Source organism: Anopheles marshallii, chromosome 2, assembly GCF_943734725.1.
Source record: "Anopheles marshallii chromosome 2, idAnoMarsDA_429_01, whole genome shotgun sequence".
Classification (NCBI taxonomy): domain Eukaryota; kingdom Metazoa; phylum Arthropoda; class Insecta; order Diptera; family Culicidae; genus Anopheles; species Anopheles marshallii.
In genome coordinates, this window is record NC_071326.1 from 72,672,033 (window position 1) to 72,689,936 (window position 17,904).

Below are 17,904 nucleotides of genomic sequence, written 5' to 3' on the forward strand. Positions count from 1 at the left end.
ACGGCCAAGGTGAATAGAACGTATCACAAAAAATGGACGACGCTGGGAAAATTTGACAGCTCGTCCAATCTGGTTTGAACCCAACCGCCGCTAGCAGTGCCGTTTGTGTTTGTTGAAAAGAACGCGCTGTGCTGCAGTGCCCGTGTGTGCTTGTGAAAAGAAAAGATGAATTTTGACGAAAAGAAGGAAAATATTCAACCGCTCCGATGTGGTCGAAATGTGGACCAGCTCGAGTATGCATTCGTTTCAGCGGAACAATGGGAAGAGGAACGAAAGTAAGTTTGTTTGTGCGCTGTGCAGCTGCTTCCTGACAGAGGGATCAAGATGGAGAACAATATTCATTGGACACTCGTGCTTCTTTATTGCACTCCTTCGAACAGGGTTCACGAAAAGGAAATCGACAGCTATGATGGTGATGATCCTCTGCTTCCGTGGTATGAATACTTCTACTGGATGGAACAAACGAACGTAAGCAACTTCAAGCCCATGATACAGGAACAAGCGCTCCGTCGGTGTGTGCAGCTGTTCGAAAACGATCAACGGTACATGCAAGATCATCGGTTCATCAAACTGTGCATAAAATATGTAAGTTTCGCGAGTTTCTAGCATACCGAGTTGGTGCTTAATTTCTTTTCTTGTACAAAATCAGATCGACGCCCAACCCTCTCCGGTGGAGCTGTACAATGAACTGTACAACCGTGGCGTTGGCACGCTGTGTGCGGAGCTGTACATTGCATGGGCGTACTATTACGATGCTGTCGATAACTTTGCCAAAACGGAGGATGTTTTCCAGAAAGGTCTGCGAGCCGGTGCAGAATCGAAGGCTGACCTGGAACAGGCACACAAAATGTTTGGCTTTTCCATGTCACAGCGCATGTTGTACAAGGACGAATGCAGTAAGCTGAAATTTCAATCGTCCCTCGACGAACGCCGTAATGCGCTAACTTCACTAAGAACGTCGCGCAAGAAACATGTCGGCAGCGTTCGCACCGGGTTAGCAGTCAAGAGCTATCAACCTGGCATCGTCCAACAGGAAAATGTTGCAAAAAATGCAGATCGCGCCAGCAATGCAACATCGAATGCGATCGTTTTTACCGACGATCCTGGTAGCGCCGAGCCGGGCAGTTCCATCGTTCGTCCATTCTCCAGTGTTCACAATGAACCGGAAAACATTATCGATGCGGCACGTGTGGCCAAAGTGAAAACGACAGCGCACAAAAAGGCAGGGCTGTTCAGTACACATCAAGCGCCGTCGTTCGATATACCGGTGGATACGGAAGAATTTGTGCCGATCCCAGTGCTGGTAGACAATTCTACGAAGGGAGTATCACTGTCGGCACAATTTTGTCGCCGAAACAAACCACAAACTCCCTTCGAAGTTGGCATTTGTGTGGGAGATCCGAAGGAGCGTGCTATCCCAATGTACGACAAGATTCGGCTGTACTGTCGTGCAAAAGAGCTTAAAGGTACGGCTGGCGGAAGAACAGAGTATTCTCCCGAGGAGCTACGCGCCTATGGGTACTTTGTGCGACGAGGCATTGAGAATCGATTTACCCAGGAACATGCACGGGTATGGGGTCGAGGATATGATGTCGGTATACGGCTGCATCCGCTGCACGTGTCTAGAAGCAGAACAATCGAGTCCGATAAGATTGCATTTGAAAACCCAAAACTCGATAGCTGCGACGGGAACATTCATACCAAAATTCGGAACATTTATTCAAACCCAACGGAAGAACAATCTCTCGAAGAGCTGCTGGTGGAGCGATGGTTAAAGGGGAAAATTAAAAGTAAGCATGAATAAGACTGTTGTTTGCATGAACATACAAACTAATGCTGCAATTCTTATACCTATCTATTTTAGAGTGCATTGATAGACGCTACCAGGATGATATCGATCCAGTGGATATGGATGAAACGCACGTCGAATCGAAGCGGATATCCATGGGTCCGGCACGATTCAGCATGGCTCCCACAGCGCTGCACAACGATGGCAATATCCAGCCTCAGATGCGACCACGTAAATCCATGTTCCCCATACATGCAACCGGACTGGTGGCTGCCAGCATTCAGGAAGAAACTGAAGCAGAACTGCAAAATCGAAGTGCTAAAGCCAACGATGTTAATACAATAGAACAGTCCTTGCGGGGGTTGAATGTACCATCACGAAAACGACTTTCGAATGAAGTTCTTCAGCAAGAGGTATCGAAAAAGGAGGATTCCACACCAACCCCGCTGAAACATGCGATCGCAAACGATCTTGCGATGAAGCACCGGGACGAGGACTCTGATACGGAAAGTGCGCCAGTGCCAGTAGCTTCAAAGAAAGTCGAAATTTTTGTCGACGACAGTGATGAAAATGATGAACGAGATGAAAAGCTGCCAAACTTTAAACCACCGAATCCGCAGACGAATGATTTCGTTCCATTGCAACAGCAGCAATCCTACTATCCCAATGATACCTGCTCGACACAAATGTTTAATTTGTTCGTTAAAAACATAAGCACACCTGTTGCATCGCATCGTAAACAATCGCCCGAAATGCCAATCACATCAACGGCGAGTTCATCCGCAAAACGAATTGTCGTTTTTACGGACGATGAGGAAAATGGGGCCGACAATGATCAAGAGAAAGGGCCGGAACCGGACCGGATCGGGCGAGACATTAGGCAGCAACATTCTAACGCCGGAATCCTGGCAGCTCCCGTGCCCATACCGGGTGCTATAATAAATGACGAAAATGCTGTGCCCTTGATGGACAATGTAACACCACCGTCTGCCTCTTCTGGGTGCAATAGCACACAGAGCCACAAGCAGCTGTCGACGATCATGGAGCGAACGGAAACAAGCACCGTCTCATCGACGACGACCAAATCGCCGGCTGATACGCAGGTAAATATAAAGATTAGAGAGATGCTTTTTTCTGGCACTTAATCAATTCAGCATTTGAGACTCACGAAAGATCTTGAGCGGTGGCTTCCTGGGGAATAGTGATTCCGTATTTATTCAGTCGTGTCCTGCTAGTTACGATTAAAATCATGTCTCATGTTATTATGTTTGTTTGTTTTTGTTAGGCCAATTCTCCGGAGGCAGCTTACGATACGCACATCCCATCGGTATCGTCCACGAAACTAGCTTTTTGTGAAGCTGCTGAACCGGCAAGGAAATCTGTTTTCACCTTACCTGGTGACGACGGGAAAGGATTCTGTATACACATCGATAGCACCGAAACGATGGCCAATATTCCACTCAAACGTATGCCTATACCTGATGCACCAGCAGTACAGTCGGATGATAAGGAGAATGTGTTAGTGACACGCGCAGCAGGTTCGCCCGCAAGACTACCCTTCGTTATTCCGTCCGTTTTTCAACTCTCCGAAGACCCAACGGTCAGTGCGTTTGGCTTCATGGGCCCTGGCACGAATAGGAATGTCTCGCACTTGGTTCAACGTGAATTGGAAGCCAATTCGATTGCCTCCTTCAGAATGGCTACGGAACGTACCAATACCGTCCCTATTCACCTGGTAAAACCTCAATTTACGATCCCTGAACTCGATAGTATCGTTCCGTCGGGTTCGTCGATGAAAAATACTTCGACCAGTAACAACGCTAGTACCATGCTTACGAACACCTCCTCGTCACCATCAACAGTTGTGAATGTCGAACAGAATACGGTGGAAGCAAAGAAGAAAAATAATTCCCTGCTGGATCTGCTTGATACAACGTTCTCGCCGAAAGTAACGCCAAACAGTGGCAAACCGAACGGAGGCAAGCGAGAATCTGAAGCTGCCCCAAAAGAGGTAGAACGACGCAAAGAATGTTCGTTCGATGTGGACGATTTTATCAAGTCGCCTCAACCGAAAAGTATGACCGAACTGCCTTTGGTCGAGGATCGTTTAATTCCATTGGCCCCAATTGCTCCACTGAGCAACTGTAATGATTTGTCGCTTCTGTCCATGCCACCAATAAAGATGGAGAAATCGCTTAATATCGATGCGAGTCTTGCGTTGCCCTGCTTCCACATCAGTAAGCCAGCGCAACCTGCAAACACGATTGGAACGGTGGGACGAATAGATTTGGACGACTTTCCCTCTCCGGTACCACCGCCAGGAGCTAGTAATGAGCGCACATCATTCGACGATATCAACACGGTGGCATTTTCCCTGAACATTAACAATGCGGTCAACTCAACCATCATTCAGGATGGTTTCAAAACTCCTGGGAAACAAACGCGCCAAGTGAACCAGCAGCTGGACAATTCCAACCTGCAAATCGTTGATGTGAAAGGTGGCGTGGCTAAGACGGACGGTTTCCTGATGCCGCCACTTCCAACAGCAATGAAGCAAAGCGCGCAACAGGTGTCAAACGTTCCACAAGCTCATTCGAACAGATTGTCGCCGGTCGACGATGGAGGCGATGGCGATATTTCGATTTATATTCTCCGTCCTGCGATCACGCAAGATGAGGAAAGATGGGACGACGAAGATGAACCGGTCGAAGGTCAGCCAAACAACGTGTATCAGCACAAGCCGATAGATATGGATGCTACCGTGCAGCAGATTAATGCCCACGTGTTGGTGGATGACATTGATCCGTTCGAAAAGCAACTGTTGGAAGCGTTTCTGGATAGTGTCGACTTTATGGCGTACGTCGCAGAGCTGCCCTCGTGTCTGATGGTGAACAAGGTGCAACCCTTGAAGAAGGATGCGCTTGTGAAGATGAAGCAAGACGATGTAGCATTCCTGGTACAGCAAAAGATCGGTAAAGGAACGTTTGGGACAATCTTTAGGTGCGTATCTTTATCGATCGCTTATGTCTGTTTCCAGTACTAATTTGTTTTTCTTGCGTACTTTTCTCCAGTGCCACGAATACCACCACCGGGAAGAAGGTTGCCTTGAAGCAGGAACGCCCTGCAAACCTGTGGGAGTACTACATCTGCTTAGAGCTTCGTAGCCGTATCGAAAGTCCAGACATCGTAAGTGGCAATTGCATGTGAGGGATCTTGAAAGTCTTTAATGTTGTTAAAAATTTCGCCCACTCTTCCACAGCTTCCCGGCTTCATGTCTATTGATTATGCGATCATTGGCAATAATGCGAGCATTTTCGTATCAACGTACTCGCAGTACGGCAACATTTTGGATGTGTGCAATCTGGTTAACAATGTGACCAACAGAAACGTGGATGAATTCATCGCCATGATAGTGACCACACAGATGCTCTCCATTGTGGATCACTTGCACAGCTGCCAGATAATTCACGCGGACATCAAGCCGGATAATTTTCTCTTCATGGGACCGTAAGTGATGGTGGCGCTGGAGGTGTTACAGGTTTTATGTTATAAAACAATTATATTCCTTTATTACACAGCATTGCACTCGGTTCAAAGATCCCATGCATTCAACTGATCGACTTCGGTGTCAGCATCGATATGAAACGCTTCCCGGACGATGTGAGATTCAAAAAGGTATCCTTCTTGTTGCTCTCACACCTTGCCACTGTTGGGCTTGGTTTGTTCTCTTGTTTTAATACTGTTTTTTTTATTCTTTTCCGTAGGTTATCACAACGGAAAACTTCACGTGCATCGAAATGTTGGAGGATAGGCCCTGGACGTATCAGCCCGATCTGTACGGTGTTGCCGGCACCAGCCATGTGATGCTGTTCGGTAAATACATGCAGGTGCAGAAAAATATCGCCAACTGGGGCATTAAGACGATGATGCCCCGATACTTTAAGAAGGTCGTTTGGGAGAACTATTTTACCACGCTGCTTAACATACGCGACTGCGATCATTTACCGAACTTGCAAAAGCTGCGTACATCGTTTCTGGAGGAGATAACGCTGCACGAGAAGTACATTCAGACAAAAGTATCCGAATTCAACCACGTGCTCACAGCGTGCAAGTGAAAGACGGCTTATCACAGGTGAGAAGATTCACGCCAAGCAGTTTATACAATTCATTTTAACAAAGATCTTCACATTTAGTGGCAATTTGTGGGTTCATTTCATTGGAAGTAAATAAGAGCAATATATAAGATGTAAGACGGAGGGGATTTTAACTGAACCGGATAACCTTGCTTAGGAAAAATTGTAATATTAATAACAATCATATATCCAACAGTAAATTTAATAATAATATTTTCGCTGTGTAATATTTTCGCTTTTTTATTTCAAGAAATGATGATCAACCGTATGTAATGAATGATTTATTTACAATAATCACAAAAAGACATGAACATGATAGTAATTATTGAAAGTTCTAGCTAATTATAGCCGAACATAGTTCTATTCCCAAATAGCACAAATTGAATACAAATTATTTGTGCTCAACGGATGAGTTTGAATAGAGCCAGGTCTACGTGCCGTCGTAAGTCAAGGTTTTTAAAAATGTCATTCACAAATGAAGCAAAACAAACACTGTTGCATCGATTGTTTACAGTTTTAAAAGGAATCCAAAACGAATACAACAACACAACTCTCAGCCAATAAAGAATAGGTAAAAGCGTACAGCTGATAAAATATAAATGGAAAGATCAAGAATGAGCTGACGACGACGATCGGGTTTCCAGATGCAGAAAAAGTGGTAATACAACGCAAGTTGACAAGCGGACTGGTTAGTATTTGTACGCAATCATCTGCTTTGAACCATCTTCAAGTGATGCCGGTTAACTCTCTTATCGTTACAGACAGAAATATTCCTTCTGGTTCTTATCTGAATGCTAGCAATAGCTCCCCCCGCCCATCAATCAGCAGTGTTTTGGCATCCTTTCGACTGGTGAAAAGTGTGATAAGCTTTCGACAAGCATCAAATTATAAAAACGTCGTTTTTTTTATATTCTGCCACCCGCTGGCCAGGACACCAAGCGTAAAATGGACACGTTCGTGGAAAACTTTCACGCTAAGAAGGACGTCGAACGAATGGAGTACGTTCCGTTAGGACGGACAGGTTTGAAGGTGTCGAAAGTTTCCTTCGGTACGGGTACTTTTAGTCAGCTTTACGGGTACGACGATCACTTGCCTGGTGAATGTGGTGAATACACGGCATTAAGTTAAACGCAATCTTGGTTTTCCAGTGACCTGGACGAAGAGAAAGCCGTGGAAGCCGTGGTGTTTGCGGTGAAGCAAGGGATAAATTACTTCGATACGGCCCCATTCTACGGTCAGGGTCGTTCGGAGGAGGTGCTCGGAAAAGCGTTACGAAAAATACCACGGCAAGCGTACTATGTCGCTACGAAAGTGGGCCGTTACGAGCGAGACTTCGAGCGAATGTTTGATTACAGTGCAGCTAAAACGCGTGAAAGTGTGGAAAGAAGCTTACACCTGCTCGGCGTAGATTACATCGATGTGGTACAAATTCACGATGTAGAGTTCGCACCGAACCTGGACATTGTGCTGGAGGAGACCCTGCCCACGTTGGAAGCATTGCGCAATGAAGGAAAGTTACGCTTTATCGGCGTGTCCGCTTATCCGCTAAATGTGCTGAAGCAAATCATTTCCAAAGCTCTGGGCCGTTTCGATACGGTACTGTCCTACTGTCGAAACACACTTTTCGACGAGGCACTAAAAGATTACGTGCCATTCTTCCAACAACATCATTTGGGCATTATTTGTGCATCCGGTCATGGTATGGGGCTACTTACAAACGGTGGTCCACAACCGTGGCATCCAGCCGATCAACAATTGAAATCAGTTTGTGCAGAAGCAGCAGAATACTGCAAGCAGCATTGCATCGAACTCGGTAAGTTGGCCATGCATCACTCAATTGAACTGCCCGGTCCGGCAACGTTTCTGGCAGGGATGCAGACTACGGAATTGGTCAACATCAATCTGGACACATACTTGAATGGATTGTCGAAAACGGAAGCTGAGGTGTTGGCGTATCTAAGGGAGAGGTAAAAACGGAAAATATCACACCAATTTTTTAAACGGTTGTGAAGGTACACTCTATTTACTTGCTGTTTCAGGGTATTTGCCAAAACGAACAAAACACACTGGGAAGGCGTTGAGCTGGAGTCGTACTGGGCCGCTATGAAAGCGACAAAGTCAGAATTAAATGTATGAACGGGTGAGCCAGATCTTATCAAAGTTGGCTGTTGTACAGCGATAATCAGCAGCGGGTGCGCTTTTTAAATAAACGTCAAATCGAACCACATGGAAGCCTCGAAACGTCATCCACATTGTGTGTTTTTGGAGTGTTGGCAAACGGAAAGAAAGGGAGGGGTGATGCACGGGCCTGGAGAACCGTGTTTTTGATTAAAGTCGTGTACGTTTAATTTGTCTCGGCACGCAACAAGTGTGTACTGCTGCGTTTTTCGCTGTATAAAGTGTGTGTTAACGGTGTGGAAAAACGGTCCCGCGATACAGCATGAATCCTTCCGAATGGTTTAGTGAAGTTTCCAACGAACTTTGGCCGGGCCAATGCTTCTCGGTGAAGGTAAAGAAGGTACTTCATGAGGAACGGTCCAAATATCAGGACATCAAGATCATTCAGAGGTACGCAGCGGACGCCCGTGCCGATGTTTCATAGGAACTATTGAGGATATGATTTCCATTTCTAACTTTCTAGCGAATCGCACGGTGTGGTGCTGATCCTGGATGGCATCATTCAGTGCACGGAACGGGACGAGTTCGCTTATCAGGAGATGATTTCCCTCCTGCCGCTCTGCTGTCATCCAAGCCCGCAGCGCGTGTTGATCGTCGGCGGTGGTGATGGAGGAGTCGCACGGGAAGTCGTAAAGCATCCGTCCGTGCTGGAAGTGCACCAGGTGGAGATCGACGAACGGGTGGTGGAACTTTCCAAACAGTATCTGCCCTTCATGGCGTGTGGATTCGAATCTCCCAAGCTGCGGCTAACGATCGGCGATGGGTTCGAGTACATGAAGCAGCACGAAGGTGCCTTCGATGTGATCATTACGGACAGCAGCGATCCGATCGGTCCGGCCGAATCACTGTTCCGCGAGTCGTACTTCGAGCTGGTAAAGCGTGCCCTTAAACCGAACGGTATTATCTGCTCGCAGGGTGGCAGCTTCTGGCTGGACGCGGGGCATGTGCGAGAAACGCTCGACTACTGTCGGAAGCACTTCCCGCGCGTGGCGTACGGGCTGGCGGCCGTTCCATCGTACCCTACCGGTCAGATCGGGTTTTTCATTGCCAGCCTCAATCCGGTAAGTTTTGATGGCGGTTTCACACCGCGTTAGCAACGGATCATCTATATTAATCCGCTTGTTGTAAAACACCACCAGGAAACGGATTTCAGGGAACCGGCACGTAAGTTTGCGGACACAGAAATCGATCAGATGGGACTGCGGTACTACACGACCGACGTACACCGGGCGGCATTCACACTGCCAAGGTTTGCCGCAAAGGCTCTCAATCCATAGGTTTCTTTTTATCTCTTTGTTTTAGCCCGTGCCTCTTATTAGTAATGTTTTACACGATGCAATTAATGTAACTTTTTATAGTGGTGAACAGATCTAAAGAAAGAATTTGCATTTTAAGGAACGAGAACATGCCCATTACACGCCCCAGTGAGAAATGTTCCGCTTTGTTTCAATAAATGTTAAATGGATATCAGTTTTTTTTATATAAAATCATAATTGTTTATTATCTATCTTTTTTGTATTAAGCATCTATACAGAACATCCTTTTAAATTAACAAGTTTGTCTGTTATTGTTCTAAAATAATTTACATATTCCGTAATCTACGCTCCTCCCCTGACTAGACTAACGACAAATAGACGTTATAAATTCGTCTCTTTTTTGCTGCAGCTGTAGCAAAAAAAAAAAAACAACATTTTAATCAGCAAAACTTCTTCACGCACTTGGTCTCCAGGGGTCATATGTCAGTCTGACCGTCATGCAAAGCACTATCTGTTACTCATGTTACAACTTGAATGGTTTCGCTTAGTTGCGTTTTAAGAAACGCAAACGCATAGAGCAACAGAACCTGATCTTCACGACTGATTCGATCTGTTTTGTTAACGACCTTCACGGTACTATTGAATTGGAAGTACAAGTGGAAGTTGGCTTAATCCATCGGAATGTAGAGTGTTTTCCTCAAGCAAGACGCGATAACAATCAACAACACATTACAACCGATAGTTGACATAGTTTCACTTATAACAAGCATGCAATTAGTTACATTTTATAAAAAAGGGATCCGTGTTTCCAGAAAGGTCAGGAAACAAACAAAAGGTTTCCATTCGAAGCAGACAAATGAATCGGTTACACAAATCAATGCATATAAATATGGTTTATAGCAGACAAGCGGAGCGCGCATGGTTGAAATGTTTTCATATGTACATTGTAGGAATTTACAATATTATTTCCATATAATCTGCCTGCTTGCTGCCCGAATTAAAGGCCTTACGAAGGACTTCTAATCGTACATGAATCAAGCTCTACCGGCAGGTCTCTCCTTCTACTAAGTTGAACTAAATCATGTATCCCCCCCCACATGCATAGCCCCGGGGAGGGATTTATATATATATTCGGGTGATGTGATGTACAATAATTATATAATTTATTTCTTTTAAGCAGGGGGAAAAAAAGAATTCTAAGACGTCGTCACAGGAACTGATTGTGTAAGTTCCTTTTACTTATACCCTACTTTAACCTCTTAGTAAATCTCTTTATCCATCGTTCGATTTTCACGATGTAAACATGTTTGCCCTGCGCCTCAATACAATGCTAGGAAGGGGTTTCTTCTAGTTTTGAGTTTTGAGTGTCCAAACGGATATACAACAATGAGGAGCACACCAATGACGGCGGTGTATCTGCTCCTATTCACAATCATTTTTCATATCATTCATTCTTCACATCTCGCACGCACACTGGGCAAAGCGTAATAGTAGTAGTATTAGTAGTAATATTAGTAATAATAACCAAATTCTCCTATTGCTTTTCAGCGACAGCTGCTTGTTAATCTCTTTTTGCTTGCTTCTGTTTCTGGAAGTGATCTACTTTTTTCGATCCATTCGACGGTTGTTGATGTTGTTGTTGCCATTGTTTCGACGGTTCATATTATTCATATTACCCTGTCCTCCGGCGTTGTTTCCATTGTTACCGACCATCGGTGGACCACCGCCGCCCCCATTGTTATTCCATCGATCGTTGTTGTTGCGGAAGTTGTGTCCGATGCGATTGTTGTTGCGCATGTTTCGCATGTTGTTCCCGTTACCATGGACCCACGGTGGCAACGGTCCATTGTTGCCGGGTCCGTCATTTTTGTTCACGTTCCCCATCGCCAGGAACTGCTCGAACGGCATGTTTGGTGAAACGCCCAACAGTCCCGGTCGCATCATGCCCGTCGGTGGTGGCCCAGACTGCGGTTCCTGCGGTCCACCGAAGGGACCACCTTTAGGGCCGAGAAACATGGGTGGCATGTTGGGTTGGTGGGGTGGCGGTATGGACATCGACCCGGGCAGTACACCGATCGGTGGCGGTACGTGCAGCGGAATCGGTAGCTGCATCGTTGGCATCGGTCCACCAATCGACGGTGGTGGAATGTTCGTCGACATGGGAAGCGAAGGTGGTGGCAGATGGTTCGGTACGGCCTGCACCTCACAAAACGTAACCGAATCGTCGACGTACACGTTCAGATAGGTGAGAATCTGTTGCAGCATGTTGTTCGTGCTGAGAAACTTCATGAAGTCGCTGAGCTGTGCGGTCGACCGGTCCGAGTTGTGGAATTTCTTCATCTCCGTCGACAGGATCGCTAGCTGCTGGTTGACCATGATCTTGTGCTGGGAGCCAAGATCTTTATACCAAGCGGACTTTTGCAGGATTGCTTGCACATCGATCTGCGGTATGGAGTTGTTGGCGGCCGCACCACCTTTCATCGTACCAAACGGACCACCGGTTGACTGTTGTTGGGCTGCTGCCGCTTCTTGCTGTTGCTTTTCCGCGTGTCGCTTGCGTGGATCTAACCGTGGACCGGTGCTAATAACGGGGGGTTTGTTCGTGATCGGCAGAGACGCGGGGCTACTGTGCAGGGGTGATGTGTTGGGATTCGGATCGGGAGATTTAATACCGTCGCTGGTGTCGTCCCTATCGTCATCGTCGTCACTCTGCAACCCGAACAGTCTCCGTAGCCGGGGATCTTTCGTACCGACCGGTCGTGCCATCGAACGGCGAAGTGTACCGTAGTTGGGTTTCGGTACATCTACCACATACACCTGTGAGAGAGGAGTTTGGAGAAATTGAAGAAAAAATAAAGAAAGTTGTTTACATTAGACGAATAAGAGTCGGAATTCTCATGAAATGCTTTACCTTATAATGGATCGGTGCATGTGACCCAATCGAACCATCTATTTCTGTGGCCGGCACGTAGTTGGCCATCATCGACTTGAATGGAAACCCTAGCTCACTCGATGCTTCGCGTCCAATAGTGCCGCTGCCGGCGGTAGAGTATGGATCATCCTCCGCAATGTTTAACGGAAGCAGTTTATCCGAACCGTACCGGAAGGGTGTTGCCATCGGCGAGCTTCGGCCACCGTCTGATGACGCATTATCCGAGTCGTACCAGTCGTAAATCGACGAACCGGTGGTTCGCTGCTTCGAAGCGTTTGATTTCGCCGATGGTGGTTTTGGTTGCGCCGGTACACTGTAGACCTGACTGCTGTTCTGCGAGTCTGCCATGGACGGTGTCCATACGTCCGAAAGGCCCGGCAGCGTTCCGGGCTGTTCATCCTTAGTCGCTGGTGATGGTGATCGGTGCGATCGCGGCGATTCATTGCTATTCTGCTGGTGCAGTGTTTTATCTACCGTACTGCTGCTGTACTTCAGTATATCTCCAAGACCTTGGGCATAATCGATTTTGGGCGGTATGAGTGGTGGTAAAAGCATCTTTTCTTCCCGCTCCTCCTCCATACCTCCCGTCGCTCCGTGTTGTTTCTCTCCCACCGGCGGATCATTCTCGTCGGATTCTTTTTTGTCCTCTTCCTCCTCCTCATCGATGTTAATCTTCAGATGATTCTCATCGTCGTCATCGTCGTCGTCCTCCTCCTCGGGAACGTTCAGTAAAGAACTCGAGTTGGCTGCTACCGCATCCAGATCTTCCTCGTCCAAATTCGAATCCTTGATGTACTGCGAATAATCAACCGTGGGTGGCTTAAGAACGGCACTCCCAGCCGATAGCGTCTCATCGTTGGTGCTGTTTAATTTACCCGGTTCACCTAATGGAAGCACTCGCATATCAACGTCTTTTCTGCTGCTATCGTGTGCGTTTGATTCCTCCGCAACCGGTAGCGCACGCATGTCGAGATCTTTTGCCGTTTCCCCTAGGGGGCGCCTTCGTTCGTGGCTCGCCACTGCAGAAGCTGTTTGTCTTTGCGCATTCAGCGCCCGCACTTGCAGGTCATGTATTTGCGTAATGCTAAGCCCCAGTTCGTTCAGTTGCGCCACCGTCAGCTGACTGATCTCGTCCAGCGTCCTAATGCCCATCTGCTCGAGATCGCTTATCTGGGCCGGTGTGATGACACCGGCCAGCTGCATGTTCATATCACCTCCACCCTCGAACGACGGTTCACCGTCGCTCGATCGGCCACCATCGTCCTGGCGCTGCTGCTCGCACCACCGAGACTTGCGGGAATGCTTGGGGCTGACCATGCTGTTGCTGTTGGGCGGGTGCGCTGTAACCACGTCCAGCAGTGAAGGGATTTTGCCACCGCTCGGCAAAGGGTCGGGCTTAATGCCGTACCGCTCTTGCAGTTTGCGGTGGGTTGCGCTCAGCATGTTGATTGCACTATCGCGACTAATGCGCTGAAAGGTGCCAAGAATCTCCTGGGGTGCCGTTTCGAGATGCTTTAGCAGTATGGCTCGCAAATCGTCCGACAGTGGCTCACCGTGGCTGAACAGACACTTGTCCTTCTCCTTACACTTCATGCCCAGGTAGTAGTACTTGCAGGGGAAGTCTTTGTGCATGTACAGACACTTTTCCCGCTTCGCACAGCAGTCCATTAGGTAAAATTTACATAGCTCCATCTTGCGCGGTCCAGTCGGTCTATGCTTTTCGTCCTGAAAATGGTGAACAGAATGGTCTCAAATACAAAGTACATTGGGGATTGTCATATGCTACGAAGTCGTACAAAGCTTCGCTCGGAAATTGTGATTTATGTCTATAACGGTCTCAACTTCCTCCAGAACTAAATCTGTCCAGTTATTTACTGCGTCTGTGTCAGTCTTTGAAACGTTACTATTCGAACATTACTAACAACGCCGGACACATTCAACAGAATACTTACATCCGAATCATCCCGCTTCCGTTTCCGGCCCTCCCGGTTCGGTTTGCTGTTATTGCTTCGCTGGCGTGATTGTTTCCGCTTCTTGCGGTTATAGTCCCGCTCCCGTTCCCGCTCCCGGTCGCGCTCCCGCTCCCGATCCCGATCGCGCTGTTCGCGATCCCTTCTACTCCCCCGATAGTGTCCGTCACGCATTGCCGAATCATCGGACGAATAGTGAGTATCGTCCGCCTCCGAATCGGATCGACCCGAATCCCGGCCCATCAGATGCTGCGGGCTGCTGCCACGCACATTCATCATTTCATACTCCAAATCCATCTCCCCATCGTCATCCGGTTCACCGCTCAGTCGTTGGTGCTTGCTGCTGTGCTGCCCGTCCCCACTCCTGTTAGGTTTCTTGCGCTTCTTCGACTTCCGGCTGGAGGACGATCCCGAAGGTACGTCACCTTCCGCATCATTCGCGTGATGCACCGACATTGGCATCGGCGGTTGAACGCCATCCTTTTTGAGCGCATTCGCAATGGCATTCTCAATGTTGATCGCAAAATCATCCACCACGAGTGCGGGCTTTTTGGAAGATCGTTGGCCTTTGTTCGAGTGATTTGTATTTTCGCGATTGTTGGCCGTGGCTGGTTTACCTTCGCCATCACTATTTGCGTGCTGATCGTCGGGTTTCGGCACGTACTCCACGTAATCATCCGGAGTCGGTGGAATTAACGGTGGATCTTCCGGCTGCACCTCGTCATCCTCGTCGTCTTCGATCTCACCGTCCTCCAAATCTTCTGGATCGCTCATTCTGTGACAGTTCTTTTAGAAAAGATTTTTCAAGCTATCGTCCAACGATCAAGTGATCCTCTAAAACCTATCACAATTGGGAGAAAAGGGTAAAGACAAAGCAGGTATATACATCAGACAAAACGATCGGTGGAAGCTAAAGTGTTCATAGCATCTAGCAATAACAAGAATTATGGCACTGTGTGAATGATTGTTGATAAAATTGTTCCCCGCGTATCCCAATCGCAGTCGTAAAGTCCCTAAAGAGTAGTTGGTGAGCAATTACTGCGCCATTAATCGAACGTGTTGAGTGTTGAGAATCATAAATAAAAATTCGATGCGGTAAACAAACATTTGCATAACATTGAGCATATCATTGGGGCATTCCAGCTGTTGGCAGCATATATTCATCACACGCGTGATGCATTACCCTCTTCGTAATGCACGGTACAAAAGGACAAGGTCATATGTGAATGTGGCGTGTGTGAGTTTTTATAGTTCCATGGCACAAACATTAGACCGCACGGAGTTTCATCTTTCCGTGCGTGTGCCGGGAGAGATGAGCAACATACATTTCGAAATGGCTGAAAATAAAGTGTCACATTATTAAACAAATTATGTTTCATTTTCCATATTATGCTACAACATTACCGCAAAAGAGACCTTTTTGGGCAGGTGCTTTTACATAAAATCAAAACAACACAGCGAAGATAAATATTGGCCAACACACATATGCACGATACTGTTTCTAGAAGAGCCATTCTTTACTCGGACCGCGTGCAAATGTGTGCGTGAAGTACTGTCGTTAACGGAGAGGGGAAAATGAATGTTCGCCTAGACAGGGATAGAGTTCATTTCTAAAAATAGCTTCCAAATGAGACGGTGTTACCGAACGCTTCTCTCTTCACACACCAATGCACCGCAAAAAAAAAATTAAGGGGATTTGCTCGGGAAGCAAACTCTACAGCGCTAAGGGAGGTACAACAACAACAAAAATGGTAATGGTCTTCCTCTATTAAATTGTTCTACATGCGATTGAAATGTTGCACTGATTGGATCTGCACGTGGCCAAAACCTGGAGGGAAAATGGAAGAGTAATTACATGCTACTGAATCACTGAATTTGGTTTTGCAATATGTCGAAATACAATCAAATAAGCACCGAGCAGACAGACGACGTGACGTCCCTGCTGTGCCTGCCGTGAACTACTGGGAAGAGAGCGCGCGAGGTGTTCCGTTTCTTTTCGACGCATATGTTCAAGCCCGTGCACAGCAACACACTACTATCGCACACACTGCAAGAATACTTTTCTCGATCAAGCAAGCGCCGTTATTGACAAATCCACATAAACGCGGACGCACACACACTCTCGCACGGTAAGCTGATTGTGTGCGTGTGTGTCGGATTCATTCTCGCCGTTTTCTCCTACCTCTTCTTCTGGCTAACTTCTCGAATAAAAGATGGCTACCGAATCCAATATCGTTTTTTTTCCTACTGCCTTATCCTTCACAAAACTTATAATGCTTGCTCTTTCCCGTAGCCATGAAGTACCTTGCGTTGTTTCGCTCATTGATACACTGCGATTGAATGGAGGACATTATTCTTTTTTTTTAACTTTTACCCTTTTTACTATGAACGTAGAAGATTGTTGCAAAATCGTGTCAATGGAAATGACCTTATCCCGAAATGTGTACGAAAAAGATGTTTTGTAGAACTGTACGTTGGAAATTTACGTCCGAACGAAACGAAGCCTCGCGCGATCTAGTTGCTCACTTTCCAAAATCACATTATTTTCTCCCTGCAAACGGCGACAATTACACCTGTGCTCAGGGGGTACCGGACGCTAAATTATCGAAATAATTATGGCATATCTCCGCAGCAAAGCGCTGAGAACCGAGGAGCCAGCTGCTAATCGGTCGCTTTGCATGGACGAAAACCGATAACCACCACCCGGGGGGACGGTCGGATTTTCCCCTTTTGGCCAACCAAGATGGGCCGTGTAAATAATGGGAAAATCCAATTTCACGTCGAATCCCCGAGGGTGTTATCGAGCTTCGGAGCCCATTTTTCTCGAAGGTTTTTTTTTCACGCACGACGACGGAGGTAGGAACCGCGCCCATGCATGACGCGTCCGGGACCCAATCATTCCGCAGGTGCGCCATAACCCTTGGTATTACGCGATGCTTAGCAAAGAGTTGAAGTTTTATCCGAGTAAGGTATACCGTGTTCTGTTCGTTTTTTGTAAACGCTCGATTGACTGTTGCACACTGAGTTTAAGCGCTTTCCAAGTACCGCGTACTATGATGACCCCGTTGCGCTGGATGAGATGACGTCGTTGCTTCTGTCGCTTTTGTTCATACAAACATGGCTTTTTCGCTATTATTCATTCGGTCATTTGGCAAGTATCGATTGGTGAAAAAGCTTATATAAGAACGACTGTACGAGACTGCATTGATTCAACAAATTTTCCGAACTACAGAGAAAAAAACGACCTCCTCTTTGTCTGCAAATTTCTTTTGAAATGAGGTAGAGAAAAATGGACAGGGAAGAATTCAACTCCACGACGGCGGTGTAAACGCGGTGGCCGAAGATTTCCGAGCGCGACGCACACTTTTTCGAACAACCGGAGGCATGTGGCTTTCGAGTATGTTAAAATTATTGTAGAGCCTAGTATTTGTATTTGTTTATTATTATATTATGCGCAGGTTATCTAAAAATTATTAAAGAAGTACACACTAACGGAATGTAGTGTAATGTGGATTGAAGTAAGCCGCAGAATCAAATACGCCTCATCCGCACAGTGGGATAACCATATTTTATATCGAATGTCGGTTAAAATTTAAATGCAAACCAAATTGAACTTATTGAATAATATTTAAAATGGTTTCTATTC

General features: G+C 46.7%; 4 protein-coding genes across 4 annotated transcripts; 3 read left to right on the forward strand and 1 right to left on the reverse strand.

Annotated features, from left to right (window-relative positions):
- The first annotated feature begins 165 nt into the window (after nt 1–165).
- LOC128706755 (uncharacterized) lies at nt 166–5,904 on the forward strand. Its single transcript, XM_053801698.1, has 9 exons — nt 166–275; nt 381–585; nt 650–1,790; nt 1,865–2,892; nt 3,075–4,789; nt 4,861–4,975; nt 5,049–5,296; nt 5,368–5,464; nt 5,554–5,904. The coding sequence occupies exons 1-9, from the start codon at nt 166–168 to the stop codon at nt 5,902–5,904; spliced, it is 5,010 nt and encodes a 1,669-aa protein (XP_053657673.1).
- Nucleotides 5,905–6,867: 963 nt separating this feature from the next.
- LOC128718527 (uncharacterized) lies at nt 6,868–8,058 on the forward strand. The gene is made up of 3 exons (XM_053812149.1): nt 6,868–6,998; nt 7,071–7,889; nt 7,962–8,058. Exons 1-3 carry the CDS (start codon nt 6,868–6,870, stop codon nt 8,056–8,058), a joined length of 1,047 nt encoding a protein of 348 aa, XP_053668124.1.
- A 304-nt stretch (nt 8,059–8,362) lies between these two features.
- On the forward strand, nt 8,363–9,377 carry LOC128719583 (spermidine synthase). Its single transcript, XM_053813209.1, has 3 exons — nt 8,363–8,490; nt 8,564–9,161; nt 9,240–9,377. The coding sequence occupies exons 1-3, from the start codon at nt 8,363–8,365 to the stop codon at nt 9,375–9,377; spliced, it is 864 nt and encodes a 287-aa protein (XP_053669184.1).
- A 1,578-nt stretch (nt 9,378–10,955) lies between these two features.
- Nucleotides 10,956–15,032, reverse strand: LOC128706867 (protein suppressor of sable). The gene is made up of 3 exons (XM_053801809.1): nt 14,241–15,032; nt 12,268–14,013; nt 10,956–12,173 (listed from the first exon to the last, which is right to left on the reverse strand). The coding sequence occupies exons 1-3, from the start codon at nt 15,030–15,032 to the stop codon at nt 10,956–10,958; spliced, it is 3,756 nt and encodes a 1,251-aa protein (XP_053657784.1).
- Nucleotides 15,033–17,904: the final 2,872 nt, after the last annotated feature.

Coding starts and splice junctions, on each gene's coding strand:
- LOC128718527 (XM_053812149.1), top strand. CDS start 6,868: ATGGACACGTTCGTGGAAAACTTTCACGCTAAGAAGGACGTCGAACGA. Junction 6,999..7,070: donor ACTTTTAGTCAGCTTTACGG/GTACGACGATCA, acceptor TTGGTTTTCCAG/TGACCTGGACGAAGAGAAAG. Junction 7,890..7,961: donor TTGGCGTATCTAAGGGAGAG/GTAAAAACGGAA, acceptor TTGCTGTTTCAG/GGTATTTGCCAAAACGAACA.
- LOC128706867 (XM_053801809.1), bottom strand. CDS start 15,032: ATGAGCGATCCAGAAGATTTGGAGGACGGTGAGATCGAAGACGACGAG. Junction 14,014..14,240: donor GGAAGCGGGATGATTCGGAT/GTAAGTATTCTG, acceptor CACCATTTTCAG/GACGAAAAGCATAGACCGAC. Junction 12,174..12,267: donor ATGCACCGATCCATTATAAG/GTAAAGCATTTC, acceptor CCTCTCTCACAG/GTGTATGTGGTAGATGTACC.
- LOC128719583 (XM_053813209.1), top strand. CDS start 8,363: ATGAATCCTTCCGAATGGTTTAGTGAAGTTTCCAACGAACTTTGGCCG. Junction 8,491..8,563: donor GACATCAAGATCATTCAGAG/GTACGCAGCGGA, acceptor CTAACTTTCTAG/CGAATCGCACGGTGTGGTGC. Junction 9,162..9,239: donor TCATTGCCAGCCTCAATCCG/GTAAGTTTTGAT, acceptor AAACACCACCAG/GAAACGGATTTCAGGGAACC.
- LOC128706755 (XM_053801698.1), top strand. CDS start 166: ATGAATTTTGACGAAAAGAAGGAAAATATTCAACCGCTCCGATGTGGT. Junction 586..649: donor TCAAACTGTGCATAAAATAT/GTAAGTTTCGCG, acceptor GTACAAAATCAG/ATCGACGCCCAACCCTCTCC. Junction 4,790..4,860: donor ACGTTTGGGACAATCTTTAG/GTGCGTATCTTT, acceptor ACTTTTCTCCAG/TGCCACGAATACCACCACCG.